The 12,445-nt window shown below is 33.7% G+C and overlaps 2 protein-coding genes and 1 long non-coding RNA gene across 3 annotated transcripts; 2 read left to right on the plus strand and 1 right to left on the minus strand.

Moving 5' to 3' along the window:
• Window positions 1-928: 928 nt before the first annotated feature.
• TFAM (mitochondrial transcription factor A) lies at window positions 929-8,522 on the plus strand. Its single transcript, XM_073088969.1, has 10 exons — window positions 929-1,104; window positions 1,649-1,865; window positions 2,266-2,424; window positions 2,741-2,934; window positions 3,162-3,267; window positions 3,948-4,027; window positions 4,254-4,467; window positions 5,662-5,820; window positions 6,234-6,427; window positions 8,036-8,522. The coding sequence occupies exons 1-10, from the start codon at window positions 1,031-1,033 to the stop codon at window positions 8,133-8,135; spliced, it is 1,497 nt and encodes a 498-aa protein (XP_072945070.1). The 5' UTR covers window positions 929-1,030; the 3' UTR covers window positions 8,136-8,522.
• A 423-nt stretch (window positions 8,523-8,945) lies between these two features.
• On the plus strand, window positions 8,946-9,665 carry LOC140753853 (uncharacterized). Its single transcript, XR_012103603.1, has 2 exons — window positions 8,946-9,024; window positions 9,548-9,665. It is a non-coding gene; the product is annotated as an uncharacterized LOC140753853 (long non-coding RNA).
• On the minus strand, window positions 9,659-12,323 carry LOC140753850 (uncharacterized). Its single transcript, XM_073088654.1, has 2 exons — window positions 12,189-12,323; window positions 9,659-12,111 (listed from the first exon to the last, which is right to left on the minus strand). The coding sequence occupies exons 1-2, from the start codon at window positions 12,298-12,300 to the stop codon at window positions 11,534-11,536; spliced, it is 690 nt and encodes a 229-aa protein (XP_072944755.1). The 5' UTR covers window positions 12,301-12,323; the 3' UTR covers window positions 9,659-11,533.
• Between the last annotated feature and the right edge of the window lie 122 nt (window positions 12,324-12,445).

The raw sequence follows: 12,445 nt of genomic DNA on the forward strand, positions 1-12,445 counted from the left end.
AAGCCCTAATTTTAATGTAGGCAACAAGTTGTATCATAAGTGATTACCTAATTTTTATAAACAATTAGTGTGTTTTCGAGTATTTTATTGATCTACTGTATAATAATACATATTGTGAGGTGTCATCCTAACATCGCTTAAATATTATATTTTACAAATGGCTTAATTCAGAAGACACCTATTTCTGTTACTTATATCCAGCAATCTACTATGGAATAGATTAGTTATTAATTTAATTAAGATTAATTTCGTGTACATATAAAAAGCCGCATTGAAGCCCACCTCCATATTGCCAAAATAGATAATGATGCGACAAGTGTAAATATTGCAGTTAATATTCTATGCTTAGATTTAAGCACCTAATATTGTAAATATCGCATTTTCACGTGTAATAATAAAACATGTTAAAAATATATAAATGATTTTCATTTCATTTATTTAAGTGTTGCATACCTACAGCTTAGCTTATAAAATCCAAAAGTATACTTTTAGAAAGCACCACTATAACTATAAAATTACATGTATTATATGACTACGACTAACAAAGCAACGTTTGCGTACTCTTTAGAAGCAAACGAAGGATTGGGGCTACGGAAGGGAACCAGTATACCTTTGGCATTTACATAGCACATCTTACTCGCTTCGCTTAGCTTAGCTTAGCTTTAGTAGCTAAGACAAATAAATTCGTTTTATTAAATATTTTATTTAAGAGAACCGATATAATAAATAATTATAAACCTAATAGAACAATATTCTACTCCTCCTAGGGTCGTCAAACCTCATAAAAAATATATTTTTAATCTTATTTTTTAACTGCACTTCATCGTGCAATCTTTTTAAATAGCCAAAAACCCAGCATGCGTAGCGCTTCTAGTTCTTTGCACTGTCATACCTCAATGTCATAATGACGTTGTCAATGTTGTCATGTTATGTCATAACAATACCTAATGATTGATTGTTTACTTTCTTCTTATTTAGGCATTAATTGTAATTTAATAAATATTGTTGTAATGAGATAATTTAGGACATAATGTCGTTTTTGTCACAATTTACCCGTTTAAGTAGTAACATAGGTAGAAGCTATAGAAATGCTTTAAGCAATAGGTAAGTTTCTATTGTAGGTTAGAGGATTTTTAGTATGAAGTGTTTTAGTTTCGAAGGTAGAACACTTTGTGGTTCGTCTCCGGCGGCACCACCGCCACACCTATTTCTGCGTAATAACAGCAGTGTAAGGCGCTGCTGTGTTCCGTTTTGAAGGGTGTGATAAGGGAGACATCCTTTTCCGAGGCGTTCTAGCTTAGTCCTCAGGGGAAGCGGCGCATCTGCGGCCGACCTCAGGTAGGAATATCTAATCCTATCTGGGGTTGTACAGATATCCATGGGCGGCAGTAGCCACTTACCATCAGGTGGACTGCATGCTCGTCTGCTACTCCTATATTATAAAAAAAAAAAAACTTTTAACTTTGCCATTCACTAAGATATACTTATTTGCTTATTACTTCACATATAGAATATTTAGTTTAAAATATTGCATTTGAAATTTATTTATTTTAATTTTTATATTTTTATTTCATTTAAGTACTTATTATTATAATAAGTCATATTGAAACTTCTCACTTTGATATATACGTTATTAATTGTGTTTCAGTTCAAATGTGTTAATACCTGTTCAAATACAAACAATAAATTATACAAAAAAATCAGCAGAAGAAAAGTTGGGCATAGAAAAGCCAAAGCGGCCATTAAATCCATTCTTCAGGTTTATGACTCAAATGACCCCATCACTACTCACTAAGGTCCCCGGCATCTCCACTAAGGAAGCTATAGTATGGAGCTCAAAACACTGGCAGCAACTTGACAGTGAGGTATCTCTCTTATAATGAACTAACTGTAGTTTTTAAATACTATTTGTGTTTATAAACTTATATTAAGCATTGTAACCTTTGCTTAGTATTTTAAAAATAACCCAACGTCAGAATCAGAAAACACTGCACTATATAAGCATATTTCTTTAAAATACATTTTATATTATGTAGTGTATTAAGGACTAAGTAAAGTATTAAAGTAGAAACTGTATTTATTGTTATCTCATGTTGTTTAGTATCTTGGTGACACTAACATTGGTACCAGTACTGGCGTTAGAGGCTGGTTCTTGATGTTGTTTTTGTTGGCTGAGATGATGTTGGTTTTAAGCAAAAATCTCCTTAATTCTATAATCATTTTATGAGAAAAATAACACCTTAAATTCCTGTATTCTCTATTCAGACCAAGTTACAAATGAAAAAGGAATATGAAAAGGATTGGGAGGAATATAAGAAAATGAAGGCTGTGTATGAAGCCTCCCTCACTGAACAACAGAAGGCAGACATTAAGAGGACAAATGAAGAAATGGTATCAGCTAAGCAGAGGCGGAAATTGAAGATAGTAGGTTATATACATTTTTGATCTCATATTTTTATTATTTTCGGAATAGTTTCTTAATGTGAATTAAGAGTGAGATGTCCCTCAAATATACTATGAACTGCATCAATTTCTCTAACACAACAGAGTAGCATGGCTTTTTTTATGGCAAAATTTCACAGACCCTTACCAACCTATTTCTTGCACGAAAAAAACAATTTACGCCACAGGAGAAACCTTTTAAGATGCAATAAAACATTCTTTTTCTACTAATTCTTAAAGGGTGGTAATTTCAACCTACTCTGTACCCTCAACTATAATTTTCATATTTTCTCTTCAGGAATACAAAGAAATGGGAAAGCCTAAGAAACCCATGTCTTCCTATATCCTATATACTCAATCCAGGAAGGATGTTTTACCAAGTAGGCAGTTAAAAGAGTATCAAGATAAAGTTAAATCAGATTGGCTGAATTTGCCACATAGTGAAAGAGGTAAATTTGAGAAACAAGCTCAGGATCTCATGAAGAAATATCAGTATGTATAATTGTATTTTGGACTTTGTTTATTTCAATTTTGAATTGGTTCGTGGCGCTAGTTGTCTGTTGATAGATAATAGAACAATCTAATTAAAAAAAAATCTTTTTATTTATTTTAAAAGATATAAAAGTGCAAGATTATAAATAATATAAATTCAATAACAGACAATGATAGAAACTCTTATGTTAGTGTTTAAAAATGACACCATTAATTTTTACTTGCAGCAAAGATATGGATGCTTGGGAAATGAAAATGATATCTATGGGCCACTTACACTTGGTACGAAAAAAATCTCCTAGAAAAGCAAAAGTAAAGATAGATAAAGAAAAATAATAATTGGAGTGCATAGGGGTGTGATGACATATTTACTTTGAGGGCGTATTCAGTACTTGAATGTTAAAAACAATGTCAGAGGTTATATAAATGAATAATAAAAAAGAAAGCGAGGAAGAAAAATATAAGTAGAAAAATAAAAATGAAGTAAGAGAATATACATAGTATGAAATAAGAATTACATATTTTTTTATATAACAATAAAAAATATGTGGACTTAATATTTGTTTCTGTTCTCATCTATAAATTTGTTTTCTTATTGTAACTTTATTTACACTTTACATTTACCCGTGCAAGTTTTAGCGTACACCCCTAGAGCGCAGAGAGGCTGCTGCCAATTGGGGAGCACGCAGCCCGCGCACGTATCACCTACATTATAAGGCAAACTCCGATTAATATTATGAAAATAATCTCTTGGATTATAATACGCTTTATCTTCTAATTAATGCTCTTTTTGCATGTCTAAAAAGCTAGTATCCAAGCCCAATATAATGTCAAAATGGAGGAATTCAAGTCACACTGTTTGACAACTCAACTCAAATGTCACTATCTAATGTCAGCGAGAGATCAGATATCAGGATTCAGGAATAAGAAACAAAAAGGAGGCATTTTGATAAAAGACTATTCTATAGGTTTTGTTGCATTTATATATGTATCTTAATTTCTAAGGTATCTAGTACCAGATGGCATCTCTTACTTACGTTTTTCGTTTGAGTAATCATTTATTAGGAGGCTACAGGAATGTTTTCCACGGCAGGTATGTTTTAGGTTATGACGCTTGTTATTATTGTTATTGTCTCATTTTTACATTGTTGCAGACTTCGGGTGATATTTTAATACTTAATGTACCATTGATATAAAATACAATTATATATAACATTCATTTTCATTAACTTTTTTATATATCTAATTAGTAACTTGAAATTTCATTTTTTTTAATTCAATTTAATTTTTATAACATTATTATTATACTTAATTTCTAGAACAAATTGGTTACCGCCCATACTACAAACATGCGGGTATACGAGAAAGTCACCAGAAGAAAAATTAGGTATAGATAAACCTAAGAGGCCGTTGACCCCGTTCTTTAAATTCATGACACAGATGAGGCCGGCCTTACTCGCCAAAAATCCCGGAATTACATCTAAGGAGGCTATAGCATGGAGCTCTAAACATTGGCAACAGCTGGATAGTGAAGTAAGCCATATTCATTCATTTTATTACCCATTTTAGTTCTCAGGTGTGACATATTTATTGTTGGCTTCAGGTAGTACCCCTATACGCACCACTCACCGAAGGATGAGGTTCCATCCACACCAACTTGACCTGTGGCGGTCCTCCACGGTTTGGTTTGCACGATCTTTTTTGCCGTGTACGTTCGAAATGTGGAATGAACTTCCTCCTGAGGTATTCCCTCAGGACTATGGCATGGGGCTCTTTAAGAGGGTGTTAAAATAGATCTTCTTCAAAGTCAGCGATGCATTGGCGACTCCCCTGGTCCAAATGTCCACAGGCGACGGTGACTGCTTTCCATCAGGTAGCCCGTCTGCCCTATTGTTAGGTTAAATATAAAAAATTCAAAAGTTAAATTATTCATTTCATTTCATAATCAAACTTTATCAGAACATAGCAGCACTATGAATTAGTTATTAGGAAGCATGAAGGTAGTAGATCCCTTCATAGTTTGACTAAGTAGGCACCATTACTACATATTTCCAAGGTGGTAGAACCCTTTGTGGTTCGACTCCAGCGGCACCACCGCCACACCTATTTGTACCTAATAACAGCAGTGTTAGGCGCTGCTGTGTTCTGGTTTGAAGGGTGTGGTAAGGGAGACAGACTTTTCCGAGGCGTTCCAGCTTAGTCCTCAGGGGTAGCAGCGCATCTGTGGCTGACCTCAGGTAGGAATATCTAATCCTATCTGGGGTTGATTACAGATGTCCATGGGTGGCAGAGGCCACTTACCATCAGGTGGACTGCATGCTCGTCTGCTACTCCTATAACATAAAAAAAAGAAAAAAATCCTGCTAAAGAATATCACTGTTAACTGCTGTTGTGTTCTAGTTTAAAGGGTGTGAGACATAATTATCAGAGTTGTTTCATCTTAGTTCTGAAGGTGGCGACACATCTGTGGGCAACATCATTTAGGAATTTAATTTTATCTGGGGTTGATTATAGAAGTCCATTTGCAGCAGTAGTCACATACTTTGAGTCAGACTACGTGTTCATTTACGACTTCTATAAATATAGAAAGAAATAAGAAAATACATAGAGTAGAATAGAAATAAATCTAAATTGAAAGAAAGTTGAATCCTAAGCAAAATAAGTGAAATTCAGCTTTTAGTGGACAAAACATAGAGTTTTATGGACAAAGCGATTATTTTTTTTCAGACCAAGTCACAAATGCACAAGGAATATGAAAAAGATTTGGAGGACTATAAGAAAATTAAGGCCATGTATGAGGCCTCGCTCACAGAACAACAGAAAGCAGACATCAAGCAGGTGAAAGAAGATATGGTTGTTGCTAGGGAGAAGAGGAAATTAAAAGCCGTAAGATTACTTTGTATTTTGGTTTTGGGAAACATATATTCCAAAAAGTGAAAAATCATGATACATTGATGTTTTATGAAATAATAATAAATTTTCACTTAGTGGTCTAATATGTAAATACATTCATAATCAATTGAACTATTTTTCTGATAAAATTTTACTTATAATACAGCCTATTTATATATTTTTCATTTTATGTAGAACGAAAGTTTAAAAATATATTTTAAACTTAAAAACAACTCAGGCATGTGGTTTTTATTTGCCACAATATTTAATCTTCATGCTATTTGTTTTTATTTATTTGTTTATTAGTTCACAATGTTTTTATTGCAAAATTTAAAAGAATATTCTCATATGAAATATGTTTCTGTATTTTATCGTTTTGTGAAAATAACTTATAATTTTTTTTTCAGGAATTAAAAGAAATGGGAAAGCCTAAGAAACCAATGTCGTCGTATTTCCTTTATGCTCAGTCTAAAAAGGATTTGATGCAAAGCGGTAACATGAAAGAGTTCCAACAGAAGGTTAAAACAGATTGGTTGAAGCTGCCGGAAAGTGAGAAAACTAAGTACGAGAAGGAAGCTCAGGATCTTATGAATAAATACAAGTAAGTTTATTGTTTATATCTCTTTTAGCTTTAAGAAATGACTTAGGGCGTTGTTTGCGTCGCGCGTGTTTACGTACGCTTACACGACGTGTGCTACTTCGTATTGTTCATATGCGCACACACACTGGTCACAAAAATATGTAAGTTTATTAATGTTCGGGCTCTAGCGAACTAGGGGGGAGAGAAGGGATAGATTATTAATAACAGGTGTTAAAGTAATAGTATGAGAACGGGCGGTCCGCTGCGTGGGTAAAAACTTGTCGCACGCTCGCGCTTCTATTATTTATCGGCGCTCATACCATAGTAAAGAAAGAATAGTAGGTTAGCTAAGACTTGTCCCTGTAGTTCCGGGACTAGAATAGGGCTACGGTATCCCCTGCTTGTCGTAAGAGGCGATTTAAAGGGGGCTTCCGGGGTTTCCAGCTGCAAGATTGGGAGCTCGAACCGTCTGGAGAGCAACCCCGGGAAGGAAGGCGGCATGTGTGGTCGCATGCCGTCGTAAACACCAGATGTACGGGAGGATCGTAAAATGCTCCCCCAGGGCAGAGCCCGTTCGGGGCATCGCGCTCGGAGGACTCCGGTTGTGTTACTTTGGAGATTCCAGAGTTCTCCACCAAGCGTTGAGGACGGCCACCGGGGGGGTTAAGTGCGGTAAAAATCCCACATAACCCGGCGTCGCTCCCATGTCGTCGGGTACCTTTTGAAGGTTTCCCCCTCGGCGAGATAATTACCTACTCTTGCAGTGATGCATAGGGATAGGGATGTTCAGTTAAATATTATTTGCGTATTATGACAGCACTAGGGTTTAAATACCATAATATAATGAAATGTTGTACCAATTCATAAATGGGTTGTAAATAAAATACGTCTTAAATATAAAATACATATTTAAATAATTATAAAATGGGCACAGAAAAAAAATTCTTCAATTCCTGAAAGTGCGGAACGCTTTATTGTTCGCGGTTAAAGTAAAATAGATTCTCATCCTTATATAGTTATATACAATTTATGCACAAAAACTTTTAGGGAAACATAGACAGGGCATAAAAAAGAAATTAAGCTTAAATAGATTTTTTCAAATACTGAGTGAGCATTATTTTAGTAGTATTGCAATATACCTATCTAAACGCGTACTTTTTTTTTATGTCGTGTTACATATTGTATAGATTTTGTTAGTAAATTGTACGAAGGAAACGCACCCATAATCGGAACAATTACACATCTGTGAACTCAAATGCTAAATTCAGAAAACAGAATGCGCGCGATCATACTCGTGGCGAAGCCCGTACTGAGGCAACCTGGCAACTCTCGTCTATTTGATTGTGTGCGTAAAAAGTGCGTGCTTACACGGCACCCGCTACTTACGCACACATTCAAACCGGCGGAGGCCGATTTGTATGAAGCTGTGCTACTACTCTTTCTTTACTTGCTCATACGCGAGCTTACTCACGCGTCAGTTTTAGCAGATGCCCTTAATCAATGGTTGAAATGGTGGATGGAGATTGAAATAATAATGAAAGCTAAATTCCGATTTCAATTTTGATTTGATTTGCGTATTTGTCTATCTCGATTAACTAACTACATACTATGATTGTTTTACACTTTCAGGAAAGACATTCAAGCTTGGGAGTTGAAAATGATCTCCATTGGTCGCACAGATCTTGTACGTCAGAAACCTCCAAGGACAAAAACCGTTAAAACCCAATAGGAATTCGGGTGCTCTGAAGAGTCAACTGATGCCATAAATACAGTTGTAGACCAAAATATTGAATCTACTAGTCCAATAATACAAGAGCAGAGAATTCGAACAGAAGATACCAATATATTTCATTTAGAACCAAATAAACATGCTGTAAATACGAAATCAGAAGAACTTCAGAGCACGGGTGACATAAAACGAGAGAAAATTCTCAATGAGAAGGATAAAAATCCCCCATATGAAGAGAAACAAAGTAAGAGTATCATGGGTAGTATTAAACGCTTCTTTAAGTTTTAGTTTGTATTAGAGTTAAGTGTATCATTGCCTTGACATGTAGTTTTATTTCTATCACTAGTTTATTATCATTTTCGTTTCCATTAAAAATACTTGACTAATTTTGTTTTATTTTTTATTTATTCCTTTTCACGATTGCCTTTGGATGCATGAAAAAGCAAATTGGTTAGAGCCGCTTTTTAATTTTTTACGTGGTGCAACATATTTCAAATATTTTCTTACATAGTTGTGTCCATTTTTAGCTTATATTTCTTTTGGTACGTTTAGAAAATAAGATCATTGTTTTTAAGCGTGGAATGAATTTGGCACGGCGACGTAACACATATTAGTAGTATATAGTAGTTACGTAAACTTTTGTTCCTTTGCTCAGTTAATATTTATTTAAATGTACAAAAATAATATTTTATAAATAACGCCAAAGACACACACGCACGCTTTATAGTTTCTACAATTTTTGACGTTTCTGTATATTTTTAATATGTTAATTTTTGTTTATAGATTTTTTACCACGATTTGATTTACCGCGAAGTGCCACCTCCCACCCATTGAATATTTTAGTACCTGGCTTCTTATCAATAAGTTTCTCTCTCTCTGAATGGTAGAGGTAAGAAGTATGTCTCATATGGAGATTCTGTTAGTGCCCAGATGTTAGCAGTAAATAACAGTTTGAAAATCTTACTAAGTGGCGCTAGTGTAGCTAGCTAGGGTATGAAATGAACTTAGACTGGGATTGATGGGGTATAAAATATGTTTACCTTTTATCGTGACGCACTTATTAGAGCCAATCGCCGTGCAGATTACGAGTCCGTGGACATTGTGGTATGAAATGTACGAGTTATTGGGTAACCGTATATATCTTTCATTCTTTGCTTATGACTGTCAAGCATTACATGCTACATAGGTAATCAAGGATTGAACATCTGAATAACAGATTTACAATCACAAAGCATATTTTTCTTTTTATTTGAATTTTTAAATGAAGTACATAGTACCAACAGATTGAATTGTTGTTATGAATGAATCTCATAAACATTTTTTACCATATAAAACAAATATAATGGCTCATGGTGACTCTCAGAGAAATCTATTTAATATTGTTTTTTATTAATCACATAAGGTTTTTTCAGGCACCAACAATACAGCAGCTTTGTGGATTACAGACCTAAAATGTAACATTATTACTTATTGTATGGGTAAAATATTAGTGTGGAAGTTTTTGAAAATAAAATCTACAAAGAAACATTATTAGAATGATTTTATTTCAAAATTGTGATACAAAATATAATTAAAATAAATATATTATTTATTGAAACTATATAACAGCAGGAATTAAGCTGATTAATTTATTTCATTATAAACTTTACCAACATGATGACGAAAATAAATTATATGAGGGTATATAAGCAGATTACAGCAACTACACAAGGTTATTACTTTGTTACACTAAAATTCAACAAAACATTTACATTATAGACCTATAAAGTATCTTTGGTAGTTTTACCAGCTTAATTCACTGTTGTGTACTATTTTTAGTATATTCCTTTAGGGCCTACAATGGTCGACAGGTTTTAGTTTGATACAACACATGACATCACCGTGCCATCATCGGCAGATGTGAAGTTGAGCAAATAAAATATGCTACAAAGATATTCAACTACATAGTTTCCACGTTGTGGAAAATTGCCATCCTCAAGTTATAACCATTGGCACTAAGTCAATCTAAAATATATGCCAAGTGTACATCAATCTGAGATGGTTTTATGTGAAGAATGATTTCCACTGTGGTTGTACATATTTAATATCTCTGGCTACAAAGAAAACAAATAGATGAAATTATCCATTTTCTTATAGGTTAATTTTCAGTCACAGACTGCCATGGTATTTAGATGTGAAAACAAGTAAAATTTGAACTATCATGCATAAAATATATTATACATTTTAAATACTAAATTTCATATTACAAAATTCATAATAAAGACCTCATAAACATTATACAGACCTATATATTAATAAATTAAGTGACCAAAATGGTAAAATTATAACTACTAATAACACATGAAGATTTTATCTGTCTTTCCTAAACTGAGCATGTTGTATCATAACATTACAATCTAAACCGATTTAATCCCTTAGGCTCAATTTACATTGCCGCGGAATGGAATGGAAGCTAATTTTTGCAAACAAATTCTGCATTGCATAATGAACTTTATGTCAATTTCGGAACATACAAACTAAATAGTTTAGGGAATTCTCGAGAAAGCGCGAGGATTCCCCGGAAGATGCGCAACCTTTTTTTGGGCACATATTTAGTTTTTACTTTTTACGTTCCACAATTGACATAAAGTTCATTATGCTATGCAGAATTTGTTTGCAAAAATTAGCTTCCATTCCATTCCGCGGCAATGTAAATTGAGCCTTAATTAATGAAATGTTAAGAATACAACACATCCCAAAAACCTTTACCATACAAAATTTAACAAAGCTAACTAATTTATCACCCTTACATTATAAAAGTCCCCAGTAATAAAGTATCAACTGTCTACAGTATTTAATTTGGCTATATTGACATACAAAAATCCTCGTTTATCTATTTACAACTTACTAATTTATAACTAAAATGGCAATATGTGACTAAAACGCACACTTGTCACATGTCATCACTTATTTATAAAGGCACAAGCAATCAAAACTATAGTACATTCCCAATTTGTTTACCCTAGCCTGCTAAATATAGAAACTTCAGTCATTACAATGCTCTTTTATGGTATGGAAGTATTAAAGAGACATGCATGTACCTTGAATATGTTCAGTGTCAATAATCTGGTTGAACTTCTAACTATATATTTATGTCAAAAATGGAGAGCACATCTAAATTCAGCATGTTTAACCATTATTATTGGTTAAATTTGCTGAATATTATCTATGAAAGACTTAGTAACTACTTTGTCATTAACTTGCAGATTTTGTTTATTACTCAGGATCATTTATAAAAAGAAACTTTTAACTAAAATTTTCACTGAACATAACCCTTAGGTGACAGCAGCCTTAAAAATGCCCTACCTCAAATAGGACTGGAATCCAAGCTGAGGCTAAATGTTGGTTGTAAATAAACCCTAGGAAATAAAGTTATTCATCATAATACAAAGTGATTGAACGCAAATCGTGGTGAATAAATATATGCATGCATCTTGGGCTATTATAATCAGCCCATGTAACATAGACATTAATTTAACAGTGTGTGGTGAAGTCTGAGGATTCATGCCATTTAATAACATTAATATATTAGCATACTTGGAAGTCTCTTGTTTTGGAAGAAAGACAATTTTCGTGATTGTGTATAAAATTAGAGGCAAAAAGAAATATGTATTGTCAAGTGGCATGATGGATGTATGGAGTAATTGAATCAACAGTGACAACACAACCAAGTCATATTTGTGAGCGGTAAGCTTTTCGAGTAATGATGTCTCCGACGGTTCAGGCTTTGGGCAAACGAAAGCTGCCGAGTCATTGGTTATCTCTTGCTCACCAAAGAAAATGTCCTCAAGATTATCTGATAACGGCTCATATGTCACCGGTCTATTGATTACACCGTTGTTAACGATATCTCCGATTGGAGTGGTTTCAAATGTTGTGGCTGGAACCTCATTGTTTTGTTCAGGTATTGAAGTTTTGACACTTTTGACTGGAGATTCTGCAACAAACATTTGTTTGTTATCAAAAAATCATAAATGATATACCTTATTGTAATTGTTATGTTTTATAGTTTACCTTTGCAGCAATCATCGTTCGTTACACTGGATATAAGTTGCAATCGATTATGCGAATTTTCTAATATTCTCTTTCTTCGAGCTTCACGACGTACTAGCGCTGCATCAGCCATATTAACGTTTTGACAGTTTATTGTTCGTTGCCATTTAAAAAAGATTAATTATTGCAACTACAAAAATGTTACATAAAAACATTATGGCTAACATTATATTGTTGTTTAAATACATTGGTCTAAAACTATCTCTATCATTGCAAAA

Source organism: Epargyreus clarus, unplaced genomic scaffold, assembly GCF_041222505.1.
Source record: "Epargyreus clarus isolate Ecla_fem2 unplaced genomic scaffold, WU_Ecla_fem_2.2 ptg000027l, whole genome shotgun sequence".
Lineage (NCBI taxonomy): Eukaryota > Metazoa > Arthropoda > Insecta > Lepidoptera > Hesperiidae > Epargyreus > Epargyreus clarus.